Below are 20,514 nucleotides of genomic sequence, written 5' to 3' on the forward strand. Positions count from 1 at the left end.
TATGCGTCTCGGGTGATGTATACCGTACTGGCAATATATGTTGCCGCGTAACGCGTAACGCAGGGGGGTGCGGCGTAACGCGCGACCAGGCTAGTGCGACAAATTTTCGTTGAGTTCGTAACGCGCGTCCGGCGGGGTGCGGCGATCTTTTCACTGCAGTTTGCACTGCAAAAAAAGGCTGAAAACTGTGAAAGCAAGTGTACCGCGTGGTGAAAAGTAGTTTTTGGAGGAAGCGCTCTTCCCCTATGTCACTTTCCTTTTGATGATCTTTTTGTGAACAGATCACTCTGATAGTTAAAATATACAGTCTTCTATTGATATCGTTGTCGCCCTTTGCCGTCGGGTTTGTAACAGTTGGATAGCAACTGAATTTCTGTGCCTTCAATGTGGATGAAAAGAAAAAATGATGCGGCAAAAGCAAAAAAATGATGCGGCAATAGCAAAAAAAGTGATGCGGCAATAGCAAAAAAAGGACTGCGGCAATATAGAAACCTGTGTAACGGCTCCTGTGCGACTTTGCATGTAACGCCCTGCGTGCGGCAAACATGTGCCAATGTAACGCTTCATGGCCTCACTGCGGCAACATATATTGCCAGTACGGTATATTTCACGAGCACCACACAACCCAATTTGTCATAACGGAAGAAGGAGAACACAGAGTCATACGTTTTCACACAATCAAGCCACTTGCACAGGTGAATGTAACCTGAACAGAACTCTGCTTGTATAGCGTGTCAAATTTCATGCTTCAGAGCACAATGTAGGTAAATAAGAAGTGCATCACCCCCCCCCCCCCCCCCTAATCTGGCACGGTGCCAATGTGTCACCCTCACACCATGCCTAGTGTGAGGTGTGATGTCTGACCACCCACCAGGTGATAATGTATTGTAACTTGGTGACCTGTGGCTGTGCTGCTGGGCTGGCTGGCTGCAACTAGTGTTCCTTCTCAGGCGCTAGTGCTGCTGATGGCTCCTGTCACTTTCTGGGGCGTTGGTAGCTGTACCTGTGGTGCTGTGTGTGATTTTCTCAGCGCTGACGAGGTGGACGTGTGTGCACCACCAGCCTATACTGTCTGCTGGCACATTAGGCGGGAAGCATCGTGTGGATGGTATAATTCTGTTACCGACGCCACACATTAAAAAGGCTGTGCCACCAAATTTTATTCTGTTTTGTCCTGGATCCAAGTATCTCTTGACTGTGCTTGTAACTTTTCTTCTTGCTCTTTGCCTGTTTGCTGTTGTTCTGATTGGCAGGAGCCCAAGGTGGATGCGTCGTCTGGCTACTACAAGGAACAGTCACTGGAGTTCAATCAAAACCATTGTGCAGTGGATGTATTTGCATTTGGTGTCAGCCCTCTAGATCTAGCCACTACAAGTAGGTCCTCTCCTTTTTTGTGTATGGTGTGTGTGTGTGTGTGTGTGTGTGTGTGTGTGTGTGTGTGTGTGTGTGTGCATGACATATGCTGTAAATCGGTTACCAACGGTTTTCTTCCGGATGACGAAGGATCCGCATAAAAGAGGACCGGATAAGCGAGGTCTGACTGTATGATTGTATTGTCTTCTCATTCGTCGTCGTCATGGTTGGCTGCCATGCCGTGCATAGCTGGGTGTTGTGTTACGCTGTGATTCTGACATTGCGGTGCTCTTCACCCTTGACCCTGTGCTTTATGTATAGGTGGTGTGTGCAAGTACTCCTCCGGTCAAGTATACTACTACAGCGACAAGGAGCCTTCCAGTGTGCCGCAGGCGGAGCGCTTCAACCGAGATTTGGCGTACGTTGTGCTCGCAGCATGCCATGCTTACACACGTACACCGGCTCTGGTTGCTCGCAGCATGCCATGCTTATACACGTACAACGGCTCTGATTACTTACATGCCTGGCCCAGTGGCAGTCAGCAGCCACTGTGTTTGTCTAGTGCTGCTGGGAACAAACCAGTGTGGACTTTGAGACTATGCCAGATTAGGGTGGATTGGTGCACTTTCGTTTACCTATGTTGTTCTCATATTGTTCTCTGGAAGATGAAATTTGCAACTCCTTTTGCACACGATATTGTAACTTGTACTTGGATGTAATTGTTGCAGGATAATGTAAGAATTTGATTGTTGCAGGATGATGTAAGAATTTGATTGTTGCAGGATGATGTAAGAATTTGATTGCCGTGTACATTGTGCATTGTGGAGTAAATGTGTACTTTGATCTCTCTGTACTCTTTATGCACTCCTGCAGTCATTACTTGACCAGGGCAATTGGATTTGAGGCGATAATGCGATTGCGTTGCTCGTATGGTGAGTCGGCACAATGCATTACCAAGGTTGACATATACAGTGCTGCTCGATGAAATCCAGTCGCGTTGCTCAAGTGTGCACCTTGCACCTTTTCGCAGACCATTGTTGGCAGGTCTAGGGCTGTGCAGCGCGTGGCACGAACTTGAGTGACACGGCTGGATTTCATTGAACAGCACTGTATATAGTGTACTTGAAGTAGTGTCGCGGCTATTGTAGGTATACGTATTGTATTGTGGGTGAGTTTTGTTAAGCCGGTCCGCATGTGTTGCGAGAGTTTTAGTTTTGCGCTTGTTTCCTGCATTCAGATTTCATGATTACTGTAAGACATGTTATTATAACGAGTCGCAAATTTAACGATTGTCCAAAATTCATAGGTAAGCGAGACGATATTATGTTATCGATCTTGCAGTATTCCGGGATATCCGCACACAGCATTTTATGAAGCATCACAGCCTCAACGAATCTTATTATAACGAAGAAATGTCATCCGTTAAAACGTTAGATTTACTTCCTCGTTATATATCCATGTCTTACAGTATACATAACAAGAAACAACTGTGTATGCCTCATTTCCCTTGCACAGGTGTTACGATTGAGTCGTTCTTCGGCAACTTCTTCCATCGGGGCTCTGATGTTCTCAACATGCCCAACCTGAATCCTGACCTGACGGTTGGTGTTCAGTTGTCTATTGAGGATAAGCTGCCAAGAAAGAAGTCGTTCATCTCACTGCAGAGTGCTGTACTGTACACTACACACAAAGGTTTGTACTGTTACATAGACTGTTGCATGACTGTGCTGCTGCATGTACTGCTACATGACTGTATTGCTGTATGTACTGTTGCATGTACTGCTGTATGACATTGTACTGCTGTATGTACTGTTGCTTGGACTGCTGCATGTACTGTTGCTTGGACTGCTATGTTGGCCGTATCACATGCTGGGGCAAGTAGCGATAACTCCAAATTTGCTATTATTTACACTGAGGATATCAGTAACTGTTAGGGGCCGTCCGTAAATGTCGATAGTTTTCACAATCCGTGAAATTTTCGTACCGGGTTGGTGGGTGCAGCCGAAATTCAAAGTAAATAAAATATCGATGACACGCGGACCTGGCGCCCAGTACTGCGTGTGCGTGGGTCTGCGTGCGTCGAACCACACGTACACGTAGATTGTTGTCTCCAAAAAATGTAGTGGAGATCGAAACTCTTGAAGCAAAAGAAAGAGGGAAGTTTGTCAGATGTTATTCACAGGTATAATTATTGCACAATTATTCGAAGTATCACAATACCTGATTAATCCGGGTCAAGTCCAGCTCTTATTTGAACTCCACATTGAAGAATTGCTACATCGCCAATGGTTGGAACAGTTCCCATGTGGAGCGTGGCCTAACGAAAATGGCACGGCAGACTACTTTGTTTGGTACAGCTGCCTAACGAAAATGGCACGGCAGACTACTTTGTTTGGTACAGCTGCCAAAAAAGATAAGTTTTTCAAAGAGCTTGACAGCCCTGGTGAAGACGACGATGGCTACTACGCCGTCATCGAGGCGTAGTAGGCGTAGATGACTCTAGTTATGAATGACACGGTGAGCACATGCCTGCGTGTGTATGGACTCCATGGACTCGACCTACATTCATGTAGGTACAGTACATGTGTCATCAATATTTTATTCCGTAAAAAGTAGGGGGGTGGGTGGTGGGTCCTGGTTACTTTGTAAAATTCACGGATTGAAAAAACTATCGATATTTACGGATGGCCCCTTATGCCTTTTTGGAGTAGGCTTTATTATTTTATTGCAATAAACACTAGTTTGTGTATGTGCACATGTGCTTTTCCATTAAAACCCTGTTTGGTGTGCGTGTATGCTGTAATGCATGTGTTTTTTGGTTGAAGGTGAACGCCGGACACGAGTTACTACTCTCGCTATTCCAATCACTAGCAACATTGCTGAAGTGTTTGACGGAGCAGATGTAGAAGCCGTGTCGTTGCTGATAGCCAAAATGGGTACGTTGACTCTTTTTGCCATGTGTGTGTCATGGTACGTTAAGGTTAAATGCTGAGCTACTCTGTTCCAGTGATGAGTATGTAGGCAAAGTTTGAATGTCCTGAAACACACACACACACACGCGCGCGCACAGGACTTGTGTCCTTTTAGCAAGGGGTTTATGAGATGAGTGTTTCCAGGATATTATGGGCATTTGACTTTCAAGGTGAGTGGAATGCAGCCAGGCTCTGTTAGTCAGGCAATGCAATCATGTAGTACTGCATTCATTTCCGCGTGCCATCTTTCTGATCTTGTTTTTCTTTCTTTCTTCTGTTCCTTGGTGTGTACAGCATGTGCCAGTGCCTCTTCCACTGGTCTAGCTGACGCCAGAGAGGTAAGGGACCAGCCACCCCAACACGATCAGAGCCAATAAGAGAACACTGCGTTTGTGCAGGCATAAAATAAAATAAATCCACGGTTCGCGTCAGACTCGGCTAGAGGCCGAGTTTTCCGCATCCGTACGAACGCTACCACCCTTCAAGGATCATGTGCAGGCATAGGAACCTTTCAAAGGTTACCCGCCGCACACAAGCAATCAAGACGGGCAGTCTTTCATACAAGTAGTTTCATCTGTGCCGGTGGTCTGTGTTTAGCAAGCCTGGTACCCTGCATTGCCATGGCAATGCATTACCACTTGCGTATACCACGGCAGTTTCTAGTCTACTTGAGCGCTGGCAGGTGCATGCCGTTTGCGCTGTCGTTTGCGCTGTTTGCAGCCCGGTGCTTTTATGGGACAGTGTCCATCTCTCTCTTTGATGTTTCAAAGTACATGCACGTATACATAACACGTTCATGTTAATCTTCTCTCCTGATCGTGATTTTCGTACTTTTGTGTTGTGCTCTCGCCGTTCCTTTGTGTATGCAGGGTATCAGCACATGCGCGTTGGACTGCTTGTCTAGTTACACCAAGAATCTAGTCGGCCGATCGCCCACCGCCCTACTTGTTCCTCAGGCATTGTCCACGCTACCGCTCTTCTTCACTGGCTTGCTCAACCTGGTACGGTGTTCTCCTGCGCTCCCGTCTGTTGCTCGCTGGTCTGCATATGTACCGTGTTTTCCGGAATAAAAGCCGCACTGGAGTATAAGCCACACTGGAGTATAAGTTGCACTGGAGTATAAGCTGCAATGGAGTATAAGCCGCACTGGAGTATAAGCCGTGCCCAGATTGTTTGTCACAAAATACAGACATCTACCCGGTTTATGACCGTTATTTCGCCCATCCTAGTATAAGCTGCACCGACTTTTTTTTGGGGGGGGGGGGGATTACTGGTGTTTGAAGTGCGACTCTTATGCTCCGGAGAATATGGTACTGGCTTTATTTCCCTCTGTTGTATATGCTGGTGCTGTTACTTGTCAGGTTGTTGTTGTCATCCCCGCCGCCGGCTTGTATTGTTCACTTCTTGCTGTTTTGTGCTGTGCTGATCATGTTGTGGCATGGTCCACTTTCCTCTACTGGTTACTGCTGCAGGTTCCATTCTCGCGTGTGCCGCAGAGTAACGACGACCGTGTGCAGGGACTGAGGCTGCTGGATCAGCTGCCGATAACACAGGCGCTGCACTACATTTACCCGCGCATGTACGCCATTCACGACCTGGGTGAAGAGGTATGTAGGCGATAGCTAGCTTGGATTGGGAAGAGTGTTGCTTTATGTCCGGTCGTGCTTTCTACACCTTGCCTCCGTGCCACTACAACGTAATTGTACTTGCTTATGTACTTCTTGTACGTACATGTATAATTATAGACATTTAGTTGATGAATAAATTGGTGTAGTTCTGAAGAAGGGAAGTTAAAACATTTCATTCAGGAACGACAAACCTATTTTAAAAAGGCTAGGCTATTAGTTTGCTGCAGCTGAGTACTCCGGTCCTTTGCCAGGTTGGACAAGCGTGATCATGATACATCTACGCTGGATAACTGTGATTCCAAGTGATCTAGCACCTGTACCCCTCCACAGCACTCGCCCGAGCCATGACTACCATGGTTAACTCCCAAAAGTTCACGTGCCGCGGAGCTGCAGTGGAACCCGGCCCTAATCCAGGATTAGATTTAGTCCAGATCCTCTTCGGACGAAAGAGGATAAAATTAATATACCAACGAGCATAACAAGAAGCCTCTCTACATAATACCAATGCCCACCGTGGATTAGGATTGTGTAGGGGGCAGTTCGGAAACCAGCACGTGTTTTAAGTTTGTCTCCATTGGGAGAGTCTGTGTATGTCGGGTATTCGTGATAGTGCTTTGCTCTAAATCAGTAAGCTTAGTACAGTAGTAGGGTATTCCCACATTGTGTGCTTGTGTTGCCTTTGGTGTGCAGTGCTCCCATAATATGTCACATTGTTTTGTTATCTTGTGTGTGTATGTGTGCTTGCATGCGTGTGTGTGTGTGTGTGTGTGTGTGTGTGTGTGTGTGTGTGTGTGTGTGTGTGTGTGTGTGTGTGTGTGTGTGTGTGTGTGTGTGTGTGTGTGTGTGTGTGTGTGTGTGTGTGTGTGTGTGTGTGTGTGTACCTCTATGCGTTTGCAGCATGCCACTACCAAACTGTCTGGTGACATCCAGTATAGCCCAGCTCGCCTGCAGGCATCCATGCTCAACCTCAGCCCCTCTGGTATCTATCTACTCAATACTGGCTTGGTGAGTGACCACTGACCGAAAGCCATAGACTGCTCTACACCAGGGACTCACAGCCATAGACTGCTTTACACCAGGGAGTCATAGCTCACAACCATAGACTGCTTTACACCAGGGAGTCATAGCTCACAGCCATAGACTACTCTACACCAGGGAGTCATAGCTCACAGCTCACACAGAGACTACAGTACTGTCCGGTGCCGGAGAATGAACAGGCTAGGAGTTCACCAAGCACAGCATACCAATGTATACTCGGTGGATCAACTGTGCACAGACTGCAGTACATGAAAATGAGAACGGCCTAGGCTGGGAGGCTGACTCCTCAGTTCTTTGTCACCCAACAGTTCTGTGCACGGGTAGCTGTAACGCTAGATCATGTGGGTTTTGACCCCGTGCTGCCTGTTACAGTGGCCCTCAGGGCAGGGTTGATTCATACACGCTCAGATGATAATGTCTGGGCCACGTTCAGGTGCGTGTCAAGGCCATGATCGTGATTTGTGTAGGGCATGGATCACGTAGAACTTCGAAACCCGGGTTCAAAGTGCACATTGTTTCGGGTAAAGTATTAGGATGTCATGTCGTCTCCCTAGATGCTATGACTCACTTATAGTGAGCATGTACAGTCATCTCTCTATCGAGTATTCTTCTTGTGCGAAGTTTTGCGGTGGCCAACTGGCAGTGTTCTACTGCTGCGGTCTTTCAAACCTAATTGACCGTGTATTGTATTTTGGTGTGTGTGTGTGTGTGTGTGCGTATGTGTGTGTGTGTGCGTATGTGTGTGTGCGCGCGCGTACTTGTGTGTGTGTGTGTGTGTGTGTGTGTGTGTGTGTGTGTGTGTGTGTGTGTGTGCATGTGTGTGTGTGCGTGTGTGTGTGTGTGTGTGCGTGCGTGCGCGCGTACTTGTGTGTGTGTGTGTGTGTGTGTGTGTGTGTGTGTGACATTCCTGGTTGTATTCCCTACAGACGCTGTTCGTGTGGATCGGCCAGTCTGTTGCCAATGAAATCATCCAGGATTTGTTTGACGTAGGCTCCTTTAGCGAGCTGCCAGAAACTCAGGTACAGCGTTTGTCCTTCTGTGATGTGCTAGGCAACGACAAGTACTTTAAAGTATACACTCCTGCACACGTACCAATGGCATATTAGGGAGGTTTAGTCCCACGTAATCCGTGGCTACTTTACGTCTGTGTACCACGTGATACTCAGTGACCCACGTACAGACGTTTTCTGATTCACTCCATACCGTGTATGGAGGCTCACCCACGTTCCGCCAGAACGTGGGTGAAAATCAGAATGGAGCGCATTGTGCGAGCTGTGAGGGTGCTCAGCTGAAGAAGTTTCCGAAGCACGAAATCAAATATTCTATGAGCTTCTAAGCTTCGTCTTTGACCAGGTTTGGGCCTTTCGCTTCATGCTTTTGTTTGTTCCGTGTGACTAAACACAACATTGCAAACGTGGGTCCGTTGCAGGAACTCTACGTGTATCACCCACGTTCCCGTATCCGTTACGTGGGACTAAACCTCCCTAGTATCACTACTTCAAGTACTTATGTAGCAGTGATGATGTAGCAGGTTGCCTGGGCACCTTACAAGTTTCAACACAACGCCTGTCCTTTGATATATGGTAGAACCTCTCGCCGACCGCCTAGGACTGGAGGCTGTCCGTATCTTAGAATTATCACTTCTGCAACTCTGAACTACACGACAACCAATGTGGATATGGGCGTCAGGTATTTGCACATTTTTGAACAAGTACAGTGCTGCTCAATGAAATCCAGTCACAGCGTCACTCAAGTACGCGCCGGGCGTTGAGCAGCCCTATACCTGCCAACACTGGGCTGCGGAATGGTGAAGGCCGCAAACTTGAGCGACGCGACTGGATTTCATTGAGCAGCACTGTACCTTCACGTCAACTGTTGCCGTTGCTACCGCTGTTGCCGTTGCTACCGCTGTTGCCGTTGCTACCGCTGTTGCCGTTGCTACCGCTGTTGCCGTTGCTACCCCTGTTGCCGTTGCTACCGTTGTTGCCGTTGCTACCGCTGTTGCCATTGCTACCCCTGTTGCCATTGCTACCGCTGTTGCCGTTGCTACCGCTGTTGCCATTGCTACCGCTGTTGCCGTTGCTACCGCTGTTGCCGTTGCTACCGCTGTTTCCATTGCTACCGCTGCTGCTGCTGCTGCACACATGTTACACTGCATGCCTTACACTGCATGCCTTACACTGTATGGGAATGTGTTTCTTTTTCGGTAGATGTGATCTGGGTCAGTATTACCAGGGTATTGATCGCTGGTGCGCGTGATATATAGGTGTAACTGCACTGTGTATTTGACTACTTGCAAGTAATTGCCATCAGCCTTTGGCTTGACTCCACTAGGTTCGCTAGGTTCGAATAGACACCATGGTGGCCTGGGGCCATGATAGGATCATTGTACTATAGTACTTGCAATGACTGTAACAGTGTGTTCTTCCTGTCACTCCTCCTCATCTTTTCTTCTTCTTGATGTTGCAGAGCTACCTACCTCTGATGGAGAATGCACGCTCCAATGCCGTGAACAGCTTTGTGAAGCAGCTGCGGAAGGGCCATGGAGTCCACGCACCGTTGTTCATTGTCAGGTAAGGATATGCATGTACAGTAGGTATTGGTTATAACGTGCCCTTCTGATTTTTCACATTTTATCACCATATAAACCGGTATATCACTACAGGCGATTTTCAACTGCGCTCGTTCTACATACACATTATACACGTGTGGGTACTCGATCGCGCTAATGTAGCATACTGATACATGGTGCATGCTGCTGCACCTTCCCCAGTCTAGAGACTAGAGTGAAGAACTTCTTGGCCCTATAGCATCATCCAGGAAGCATGAGACCTGAAAACACACATGTGGAGCTTCTCAGCAGGCACTAAACTGTGATCCCTTGGCTATTTGGCCCGAACATGCAAAGCTAAACGAAAATCTAAAGAGGTTAAGGGGTGCAGATGTACATGTACTGTAGCGGACATGGAAATCCAGTCGATTGACCGGGGCCGGCGCCCTCAGCCCATACAGAACGCTGCGTGAAGTGCACAATCATGTTGATCCGATGCGACCAGCGCGCTGCAGCGCATAAATGCATGTGTGTACCGATTATCCACGGCTGCATAGCCAGCGCCCTGGGGCCGCTAGACGGGCATGGCCAGCGCCCTGGGGCCGCTAGACGTGCGACCGGATTTCCATGTCCACGACAGTACATTGGTGTTTTTAAATGGAATTCTCCATTGCATGACGTTTCTCTTGTAATTCTCCATTGCATGACGTTTCTCTTGTAATTCTCCATTGCATGACGTTTCTCTTGTAATTCTCCATTGCATGACGTTTCTCTTGTAATTCTCCATTGCATGACGTTTCTCTTGTAAGAATTCTCCATTGCATGACGTTTCTCTTGTAATTATTGTCTGCGTTTTGCTGTCACAATTACACACTATTTTAGTTGTGTTTATGGTGACGGTTAAACATAACGTTACATGTACATGGCGCCTGACTTTTATGGTGGTGGTGGTGCTGCTGCTGCTGTTGTTGTTTCAAATCTTTATTCTCACGATAGCTTGTTGTTGTTGTTGTTGTTGTGAACACAGGGCTGACAGCCATAGCAGTAGCAAGGTTTTGCAGAGACTTGTTGACGACGGAGATCATGGACAGAAAGAGTACTCGTATTATAACTTTCTCGCACGTCTGCAGAAGGCGGTTGCAGGCAGCTAAGCTAGTGCAGCAGCCTTGGGTGGTCACGATTTGGCTATCTCTTCTGATGTTCTTGCCCTGCAACTGTGGCAGTAATTCGTACTCCCTGCGTTGCAGCAAATTTCTCAAGCAGCTGGTTATCTGCTCAATGTTCCGCGTCTGGTGTATGACTGTGTGTAGTTTTGAGCAATGCTCTAGGGACGTTCCTCTTCGTCTTCTTGTTACGTTACGTGCCAACAATCCTTCCTGTGATTTGGTGCAAGTCGCTAACACAGTGAAATCTGGTCATGACACAGCGGTGGCAGTGGTAGCGGTGGCATCGCTGCACCAGTATGCCTGTTTTCTGCCAAATGTTTGCTGCTCACTGCTGTCTGTATTCTTTGCTTACTTCTCAAGTCAATTGCTTTTGCTGTTAATTTTGTCATGTTCAAATGCTTCTTACTATTATAATAATTATAGTAGTTTTATTGTTACCCCAGCACCCATCTCTAATCTCTATCTGGTCTCTGCTCTTGTACGTACTCGCCAGAGTCTTTAATCTCTCTCTCAACCATCAAAATTCTCACTTCTATTTTGCAAGACCCACCATGTCCTCCCACTTTGCGTTAAATGTTGCACCTATCCTAGACAAAGACGACAGGCGCGGCGTCCAAATTGCCCTTCCGGATTCTGATGCTGTTGCTCCATGGCCACCGCCTTTCCACGGCATTTTGTCATAATTATTGTCTGTGTACAAACCAGTGACATACATTCTTTTTAATACGTTGTTGAATATGTGTGTGATAAAGATGTCGCCCCTGGCAAACGTGCCAGTGTGTGTGTCTATCTGTAATTGTAGTGTGTACTACATCTGTTGCTAACAGCATGGCTTAGCGGTCAAGTACAAATAACACCAGTCCTGTAGACTGCCGCAGCCGGCACAGCTATGATATCGGGTTGCTAAGTTAGCCAGGTGGAGGGCGGGCGCAAGAGAATAATAATTATATGTATAGTAGAAGAGTTAATACACGAGACGCGCGGGCAGCTGTCACATTTCCCACAGCTGTGTATGTTTGCACGTCTTGACGCAAGGCATTCAGACAGATCATGCACATGCGTGCGACCGGCAGACATGCTGCTGGCAATAGGGGTTGGAGAATATCGTCTTTATCATATGACTATGCTGCAGAGCCATGCACCGGCTGTGGCCAGCCACTGGCATATGCACGTCTGCAGGACAAGCAACCATAATACTATATACAGCAGCCTGATTGAGTGCAACCGTAGACACAGCAGCCTGATTGAGCGCAACCATCACACGGTCCTGAGGCGACGGCGATGACTTTTCAACGGCCTGTCCAGACAGGCTCCTACTCGCCCTTCGGCGGAGAATGCGATGGCAAACCGAGGCGACTGGCCCCGGACGGCTTGCGCTGCATTCTCTTGGGTATTGCGGTGAGATTGGATACACCTGGGTCGACTGCGCCACCGGGGGTAACAGCTAGTGGTGCTGCAGTTGTGCCACCGCCAACAGCCACCGCAGGAGACTTGCCGTCCTTCTTGTTCTTGTTATAGTCACCAGAGTCAAAGAATTGACAGCCCTGCACAGTGCAAGAAGAGTACAATGATGGGACGACGCACGAGCGCACATTTTTAGACTTCAATGATACTTGTTTGAGCACCAACTTCACCCTGTAAAAACAAATGCGTCATGATATCCTCTCATCATTGACCACGGTAACATCGGAAATGGGAAACAGTTGTCTGGAGGTACTACAGCATTTCCTGGACTTAGCCCCGCACCAAAATAACAGTTATACATGTAGAATGTAAGTACTTGGCATGGCGGTCAACAATTACATGTGAACAATACTCCTGCACTGACACTGAATATCGCTCGGTAGGTGACAAAACGGCATGCCCGACACCTTATGGAAGTTATGGCAAACAGAACGAAGTAATACATGTAGTCCAAAACTGAAGTCACGGTTTATAAGATATACTCCTGGAGCTGAACAGTTTTAAAAACCTCCCTACTTTAAAGAAATAAACCCCTATATGGCCTAACTGTCCACCAACGTAACCAGATCTTATACAGTCAGCGAGTGCGACAAAATGGCACAAAACTGACAAGGAGTACTGAGACATTCGGCGACCTGACACCTAGCTCCAACACTTCACCAAGGCGCAAACCAACAACCTTCCAACTTGGAAGGCTCAGGTTACGTTGGTGGATAGTTAATCATAACTCGTTTACAACATTTTGTCCTCCTTTTTTCACCATAATTTAATTGGCTCACCATTAATTGGCTCACCATCCGAGTTAAACGTAAGGCTCAGGTTACGTTGGTGGACAGTTAGTCATAACTCGTTTACAACATTTTGTCCTCCTTTAATCACCATGATTTAACTGGCTCACCATCCGAGTTAAACTTTGCACACCTGATGAGCCGTCATGACCAACACGGCGAAACGTACGTCGTGTGGAACTACTTGTTATTGTACATAACTAGTCCATCATACATAACTCATTTACAACATTTTGTCCTCCTTTTTCACCATAATTTAATTGGCTCACCATCCGAGTTAAATAACCCCCTGTCTGTAATAGGCTGAGGCGCTCAGTATCTCGTAAAGTCTGAAGAAGAAGTTCAGCTTCTTCAGTAAGAACTGTACCTTGGCTACTGAGTATGTTTCTGGTTGCCAAGGGCATGCACCATATCGTAACAGCTAGTTAGAAAATTGACTTTTGGCCGGAACCGTCGACAGTTACTCGTACACATGTAGACTCAGGGTCATGGTGTTTGTTCAGCCGGCCCAGTACCATGGTCTGGATTACATGTTACATACGACAGTCCTGCTCAATGAAATTCAGTCTGGTCGCTCAAGTTTGCGCCTTGCATCATCTTGCAGCCCAGTGTTTGCAGGTCTAGGGCTGCGCAACACCCAGTGGCACATACTTGACCGACGCGACTGGATTTCATCGAGCAGCACCGTACATGTAGTTGCACCCACTGGGCCAGTGTAAGCGAAGTCACTGCAATCACTGCAGACACGTTGACTCACCCCTCTTGATATTCTCTTCTGAACAATCGAGGATGCAGTGGGTCTGTTCATTCCTCCGTACTTTGCCGCAAGCTTTGCATCCTGGTCCTTCATCGATTGCTGCTTCTGTTCAAACACACACACACACACACAGACAACATCATTACATGATTTAGGAGCCTGCACTGCAGCAGTCAGTCGCACTTCACCCTGCACTGCAGAAGCAGTCAGTCAGTCGCACTCAGTCACCGGCCAGTACACTGAAAGTGAAATCATACAGCTGAGTTCAGTTCATACAGTTCACAAACAGCAGGCCGCCGGTGTGATGAGTGTCACTTTTCAGACACTCTCAAGCTCTGAGTAACGGCAAGGAAGGACCTGATTGCACTGTTGCTGTTCGTGAATCGTATTACTGGCTCTGTCCACTGGGCATAGAGCACTATTACGCAGCCTGCGGATCTTAGACGCCTGAAAGTGAAGTATACGTAGACAAACTTCAGCAACTAGATTAATTGCTAAAGCAGCACCAGGAGCAGCGTTTGTTGGAGCAATTCTGCCGACTAGGCATATTCAGTCTACTCGTACAAGGACGGTCAGGAACTGATTAGTCAGTGCCAGTACAGTGCACGAATGTCATCGGAAACAGTACAGCTAGTTAGTGGAAGAAATGAGAGTGAATGGCAAAGAGACTGAGAGCATTTTATTGCAGCGGCGTTTAGTGGCAACCGTAGGCTAGCTTATCACACACCAGGTGAGGTGTGAGCATTAACATGGCCTTTGTTTATCAGGCTATTGCTGCGCTGTTGTTCTCTCTTTTGCCCCACCGTGACAATAATCATGCTATTGTCGAGTGCTCGAGATGCCGGGGATCTAACACTATGCTTATTTGCTAGTAATGTTCACACCTGACAAGTACACAGTAGCGGCTATAACTCGTGTACTTCTAACAATGAGTTTGTGACACTGTCATTTGGCTATTTCTTCCGGGAGTAGGGTGCAGATAACATGACTTCAGCCCCTTGGTTATGAGATAAAATAAATTAAAATAATGAGATTTACCACCTCACTCTTGCCACCAGGTGCTGCATCTACTACCCAGGTATATCCGCTCAGGCATGAAGGTGGCCTGGCATGTTCGAAACGTCTTCCTGTATATCTTCTCTGATGAGAACTGGATGAGACTGCTGATTGAGAAGGGAAATTTTGTACTGAAGTAATGAATCCACATGCTACGAGATCCTTTCTTCTTTCTTAGAAATAAATAGAATGTGGCCAGAAGAACACAGAAAGTAGGGCTGCAGCAAGCTGGTATTTTCTTCAACTACGAGTATTTTCTGCTGGAATGAAATTATACATGTAGACACGCAGTCCGGCCTCGCAGTGGCAAAAGGCCCACTGGTTCCTAGCCAGGTAACTCTACCACTGACTTTACTGCAAGACAATGTTCTACACTAATGCAGTGCAGGGCTGATCATGTGACCCAGGCATGTAGCCTGCCCGTCGTACCCACTTTGGAGGTGGAGCGGCCATAGAAGGGGGTCGGGAAAAAAGTTTCAAAAATTGAAGCCAGTTGCAAGCATTTCCGGGCATTTGGTGCCATTTGGTGCCATTTCACTCAGTGTAACTACAATGAAATACCCTTTAATTCTGCAACAAACCAAGACGCTACAATCGGGGACAAGGATTCTCTATTACAGGTGGAATCCTGATAATTCGAATATGGCTTAATTCGAACATACCGCTTAATTAGAAGTTTTTCCAGGACCGATTCCCACATAAAAAATTCTGATAATTCAAACCTCGAACCGGACATGTCCGGTTAATTCGAAGTTCCACGGATTCCACTTACATAGAAATGTGTGGGATTTGTGCTGATAATTTGAAGTAAGCAAAGGGTCCCCCCTCATCCACCACCCTACACAGTGGGTCCATTGTTATTAGGCATCTGCCTGTTTTGGTTTCTCCACTATAAATAAAAGAATACTACTACTAAGCTTAGATAAGGGTAATTCGAAGTTCACTGTACACTGCACTGGTCAGTTCAGTTTGCACGAGCAGGCTGTGCTGGTCAGTTCAGTATCCGTGAAATCTGTGTCTAAGGTCCATAGCGCAACTCTGCGTGACCATGGGAGCATTTTGATACATATTGTGTTGTGGGTTCATGTTTGGATAATTAGAATGTCCAGATAGTTAGAAGTTTTTTCCTGGCAGTTGGAGGTTCGAATTATCAGGATTCCACCTGTATTAGTACCCTTCCCCGGGAAAAATTCAGAAATTGAAGCCAAATGCAACCATTCCCGGGCATTTGGTGCCATTTTAGTGTAACTGCAATGAAAGATTTTTTTAATTCTGCAACAAACCAAGAACACGCTATGATCAGGCCATTCAGGGACAAGGATTCTTCAGCAGCCTCACACTGAGTCACCGCCAAGCTGCGTGGACTTCACTACAGCATTCCCGTGTTTGATTGAACAAAAAAGATGTGATTTTTGACAAATTACATGGAACGTTCCCATGTGTTTTCTTCTTTGTTTACATTTATTTTATTATACTGGCTCAGTATTCGAGTTAATTTTTTTGTGATTTTGGATAAGACGAACCTCGGCTAAGAAATTGCTTTTCTCCGGTCCAGAGCAGGTTCGTCTTATCCCTGTTTTACTGTAATGAATGAGAATGGTTGCTACGAGAGTCGCTGCTATAGTATGTTTGTGTGCGATGGCATACACTGAAATCGTGCTGTTCACAGCATACACTGGAATGACGCTGTGCGGTGGCATACACTGAACACACATAGCACTGTATGCAGTACACACTGGGATCATGCAGTGCTACGCTGAAGTAGCACAACTGGCCCAAATGTTCCTCAAACCGGAGCACAAAGCCGCGTAGCTACACGCTACTTCAAATAACCCAACAGTCTTTGCGGCAGAAACATTCAGGAAAGTTAGCTTCGCGCGTATGATCCATCCTACAGACTCATAGCTACTTGAACCATGCAATTGTCAGCATAATTCGTTATGTATCTCCTATTTTTAAATTGTACACCTTGGCCTTCAAGCATCCGTTTGGGGGCAGTTACCCAGTAGATCTACGAACTTCTCGAATGGAATACAAATTGCACCAGCATACCAAGTACGTCGTACCCATTTCACTACATACCCCACGCTGACACCTTGTCTGTAGCATCACAGCGCGTTGGCGCTTTCACCGTTAGGCTCTACAGCCGTACAGTAATGCCGCAACGAGATACATACTGTTTGGCCCACTGCTTTCGCAAATACACGCAGACATGAGCTAGCTAGCCACGACATTTGTTTTCGTCGCTACAAAGACAAAACTAGGTTTCATTTTACTATAGTACTTGCTACATGTATTTTAGATTATGTATGCGCACAGGGAGATGGAATTGATGATGTCTCAAATTAATTGTCACGGAGGAAAATTTCACATGTTTTCATACGGAACAGCAGAGGCCAGCGAGCACATTTACACTATTCTTGAGACAACGGCGTTTCGCAACGATTTCATGTTCATGCCCAAGACTGTGCTTCACAATAGTGGACCTCACCTCCCCCGTGTCTCCGTTGTCCGTACTAGCAGCCTTCGGCTTGTCCTCAGCTGGGGCCTCCACTCTAATTTCTGTAGCTGGCGTGTCAGCCATTGCTCTGGCCGTGTCACGGCAACGATCAGCCAACCTCTTTTGAGCACTTGTCGCTATACAGCACCAATATGAGTTCTTGCCACGACTGGCAAGATCAAATATTTTTTGTTGATCAGGCACAGCTGGTTACTAAACTAAAGACTCTCGACCTTCACAGATATACAGGTATGCAACCTCCGTCCGCTAGCTAGCTTCGTCGTGGATACTCTGCCCTTTCCAGAACACTCGCTTTTCTACGCCCGTCGGCCGGTGGATCTACCAAGCAGCTCATACTCATAGTCATCGAGTCATACTGACATAGTCATCACGGCTAGCTCTCGACAGGTAGATCGTCAAGGAGTCACAAGGATGTACCTAGTACCTACGGGTGTAACGTAGATCTTCCAGGGAGTCATAATACGACTCCCTGGTAGATCTACACTACACTACAGCTACATGTAGACGAGTAGACCTAGACCCATCAAGTATGTACAAACTATAAGTTATTTTATAACTTTGTTGTCACTTGTCAGTACACATAATCAGTCATGTACAGTCGTAACTCATACTCTAACCCCCGATACGAGCCCGGTTATGACACTTGCATGCCTTGGATGCCGGGTTAGATATGTTGTAGGCATAGATATCTACGGACGGGTCGGTCGAGGCGATACAAAAGGTAAATCTAAAAAACCGAAAAATCCATGTTTGCCGACACGACATGTGCCACTGGCAAGGCACACGTACTTTCCAGGTTGTTTTTTGAATCATTCGATCTACTTTTCATCATTGACGTTGTCCCTTTCCCTTTCACCAGAATCAGCTACCTTCTCGACTTCGCCTTTGTGCCTTTTAGTTGGTCGGTGATATTGTTCGGTTGCGCTATGTCGCTGTTACAAGGATACGAACACCAGTTTGGTGTACTCACTGCGGAAGTAACGACGAAAATCCACGCCATTCCAAATCTGTCTGGCAGTCCTAGGCAAAGTGTTGTAAAAGATGTGGAACAATTGCTAGAAGAAGCACAGGACCTCGTCGAACAAATGGACCTGGAGGTAAGAGACCTGCCGTCAGCAGGGAGACAAACAGCCGCTACGCGAGTTCGCTCGTATACCGAGGAGCTCTCGCGTCTTGGCAAAGATTTCCGCCGGTCACAAGTGCAGTTAGGAGATGCAGCGGCTGGTAGGGACGAGTTGCTGGGGCCAGACGACGCAGCGAATTCCGAGGATCAGCGAGAGAGGCTTCTGCAGAACACGGAGAGGATGAGCAAGACAACAAATCGCCTGGAGGAGGGATACCGCATGACGCTAGAAACGGAGGAGATCGGTCGTGGAATCATGGACAATCTCCATCGTGACCGAGAAACGATCACCAGAGCTCGTGACAGGCTCAGGGGTGTCGACCAGGATCTGGGCAAGAGCGGGCGAATCCTGAACGGAATGGTAAGGCGCGTCTATCAGAATCGAGTCATCCTGACCATTGTGGGCATTTTGATGGTTGGAATAATCGCCGTGGCCATCTATTTCGCAGTGCGTTGAAAACTTGATAACTTAGTTATTGAGTCTTCTAACTCGGGGTGTCGCACGATATAATTTCTCCTAGCATACTAGTACCTGCTGCTGGTGTTTTTATCCCTATCAAATATTTCTATTTTTTTTAAATAATCCTGCCATCCAGTGGAGCTGCAGTAGGTACTTGGTGTATGCTGTGACGTGTACAAAACCCTGGTCATGGCCGGGGCGTGTCTTGACGCACGGCGCTAGCACTAGTTTTGACCGTGACGCTACGGGCGACAAAAGCAGCGTTGCAAACTAACCTTACACAGAAGAACAATTATGAGCCAAGTAAGCGAATGTGAAGTTGAGCCTTGCAATGCAATGTCATGCGCGGATGATTTCGATAGATATCATTGTGTGCTTTGTTTATTATAATAGCATCCGTTTTCTCGTTGCGCCCGTGACCCATTGTTCGTGTGGAAATTTTTAATTTTCTTTCTCTGTAAGTATCCATATTGATGTACATTATGATTATGATTGCTGATCATGATCATCACGTTTTGGCTGTGTTTGCCTATGATCTCAACATGGCTGCTGTAGAAATAACCTTGCGAACAGCACCAAAATTGGAAGTTTGTCGGTGCCACAGTGCGTAGGCGTCGTGACGTTCGAATCAACGCGGTCTCGGTCAGTACTGCCGCCTCTCACTACTGCTTAATACCCTGAAGTTGGCAATTTTCATCAATTTTCGCACTGGTCCATGCCGCAGTCTATGGCGGCAGGCCGGTGACCCGGAATAGATTAAGCTGCAGCATTCGTCACTCAGGTCGGCACTGAGCATATCAGGCGGTAACCCTGCTTTCAAGCTTGCAGAAAGCATTCAGTCAGTATCCTGCGAGCCTGCAACGCAATTGCTTATAATATTTTTTACACCCTTCCTAGTATATCCGACCGTGCAGGCAAAACTCTTTGTATTGCGATGTGTCTTCTGTACTTGTGTTACCGGTTGATTTTGGATGTTGCTTTGTTGCTGGCTCATTGCTCACACTGTGTGGCTGCTGCAGTGTACGGATGGGTTGACTCAGTGCTTGGTGCTGTTGTTGCATTCCTGGAAAACTGAATTCATGCTTCAGTTCTGCCGGTTCCCTGTGTTCCCTTGTGAACTGCTGCCGAAAAAAGTGCCAATCATGTGTGTGTGTGTTAGATCAGTGTCCAGCAGACACACAGTCTGTTCCGGAACTATTGCCAGTCGATTGGGGCCTAGACCAGGGATGCGGTGGCGTACTTCACATTGGCACATGCCCCAGCATTGCCTGGTTGCCTGGGAACCAGACACAATCAACCAGTTATGTTGCAAAAGAAGGATCCACGAGCGGGATTCGAACCCAGCACCCCTGTCTTTCCGGGACAGTGCCCTACCGACTAGGCTAGCGGGGATCACACACACTCATGGGTCCTTCTTGCTACAGTTAGTTGTGTAGACGGGTATGCTGATTGAATTTCACTGACAGACAATGACTATGTGCTCACTTTATCTATGATGTGCAGTCACTATACATCTCGTATCCAAGCATCTATAGAACTCATTGTGTACTTTCCATCCTCTGTTAATGCCATGGAAGCACTGTGCTGCTCTTATTCAGTGTGGGCAGAGAGATGTGCAGACGTAATGAGCGTATTGC

At 47.0% G+C, this 20,514-nt stretch overlaps 3 protein-coding genes across 4 annotated transcripts in view; 2 read left to right on the forward strand and 1 right to left on the reverse strand.

Annotated features, from left to right (window-relative positions):
- The window catches only part of LOC135830919 (protein transport protein Sec24A-like), a 24,720-nt gene extending 13,223 nt beyond the window's left edge, over positions 1 to 11,497 (forward strand). For both annotated transcript variants that reach the window (XM_065343142.1, XM_065343141.1), the window contains 12 exons: positions 1,254 to 1,374; positions 1,675 to 1,771; positions 2,227 to 2,285; positions 2,869 to 3,045; positions 4,179 to 4,289; positions 4,620 to 4,663; positions 5,195 to 5,326; positions 5,798 to 5,932; positions 6,851 to 6,958; positions 7,918 to 8,010; positions 9,461 to 9,564; positions 10,570 to 11,497. In XM_065343142.1, coding sequence (XP_065199214.1) covers positions 1,254 to 1,374; positions 1,675 to 1,771; positions 2,227 to 2,285; positions 2,869 to 3,045; positions 4,179 to 4,289; positions 4,620 to 4,663; positions 5,195 to 5,326; positions 5,798 to 5,932; positions 6,851 to 6,958; positions 7,918 to 8,010; positions 9,461 to 9,564; positions 10,570 to 10,693 — 1,305 coding nt within the window. In that variant the 3' untranslated portion in view covers positions 10,694 to 11,497. The remainder of the gene's footprint in view (positions 1 to 1,253; positions 1,375 to 1,674; positions 1,772 to 2,226; positions 2,286 to 2,868; positions 3,046 to 4,178; positions 4,290 to 4,619; positions 4,664 to 5,194; positions 5,327 to 5,797; positions 5,933 to 6,850; positions 6,959 to 7,917; positions 8,011 to 9,460; positions 9,565 to 10,569) is intronic.
- On the reverse strand, positions 11,406 to 17,636 carry LOC135830922 (alpha-endosulfine-like). The gene is made up of 3 exons (XM_065343145.1): positions 17,265 to 17,636; positions 13,718 to 13,822; positions 11,406 to 12,252 (listed from the first exon to the last, which is right to left on the reverse strand). Exons 1-3 carry the CDS (start codon positions 17,355 to 17,357, stop codon positions 12,022 to 12,024), a joined length of 429 nt encoding a protein of 142 aa, XP_065199217.1. The 5' UTR covers positions 17,358 to 17,636; the 3' UTR covers positions 11,406 to 12,021.
- Positions 17,637 to 18,058: 422 nt separating this feature from the next.
- On the forward strand, positions 18,059 to 19,964 carry LOC135830924 (vesicle transport through interaction with t-SNAREs homolog 1A-like). The gene is made up of 2 exons (XM_065343147.1): positions 18,059 to 18,778; positions 19,433 to 19,964. Exons 1-2 carry the CDS (start codon positions 18,221 to 18,223, stop codon positions 19,436 to 19,438), a joined length of 564 nt encoding a protein of 187 aa, XP_065199219.1. The 5' UTR covers positions 18,059 to 18,220; the 3' UTR covers positions 19,439 to 19,964.
- Positions 19,965 to 20,514: the final 550 nt, after the last annotated feature.

Source organism: Sycon ciliatum, chromosome 1, assembly GCF_964019385.1.
Source record: "Sycon ciliatum chromosome 1, ocSycCili1.1, whole genome shotgun sequence".
In the NCBI taxonomy this organism is placed as follows: Eukaryota; Metazoa; Porifera; class Calcarea; order Leucosolenida; family Sycettidae; genus Sycon; species Sycon ciliatum.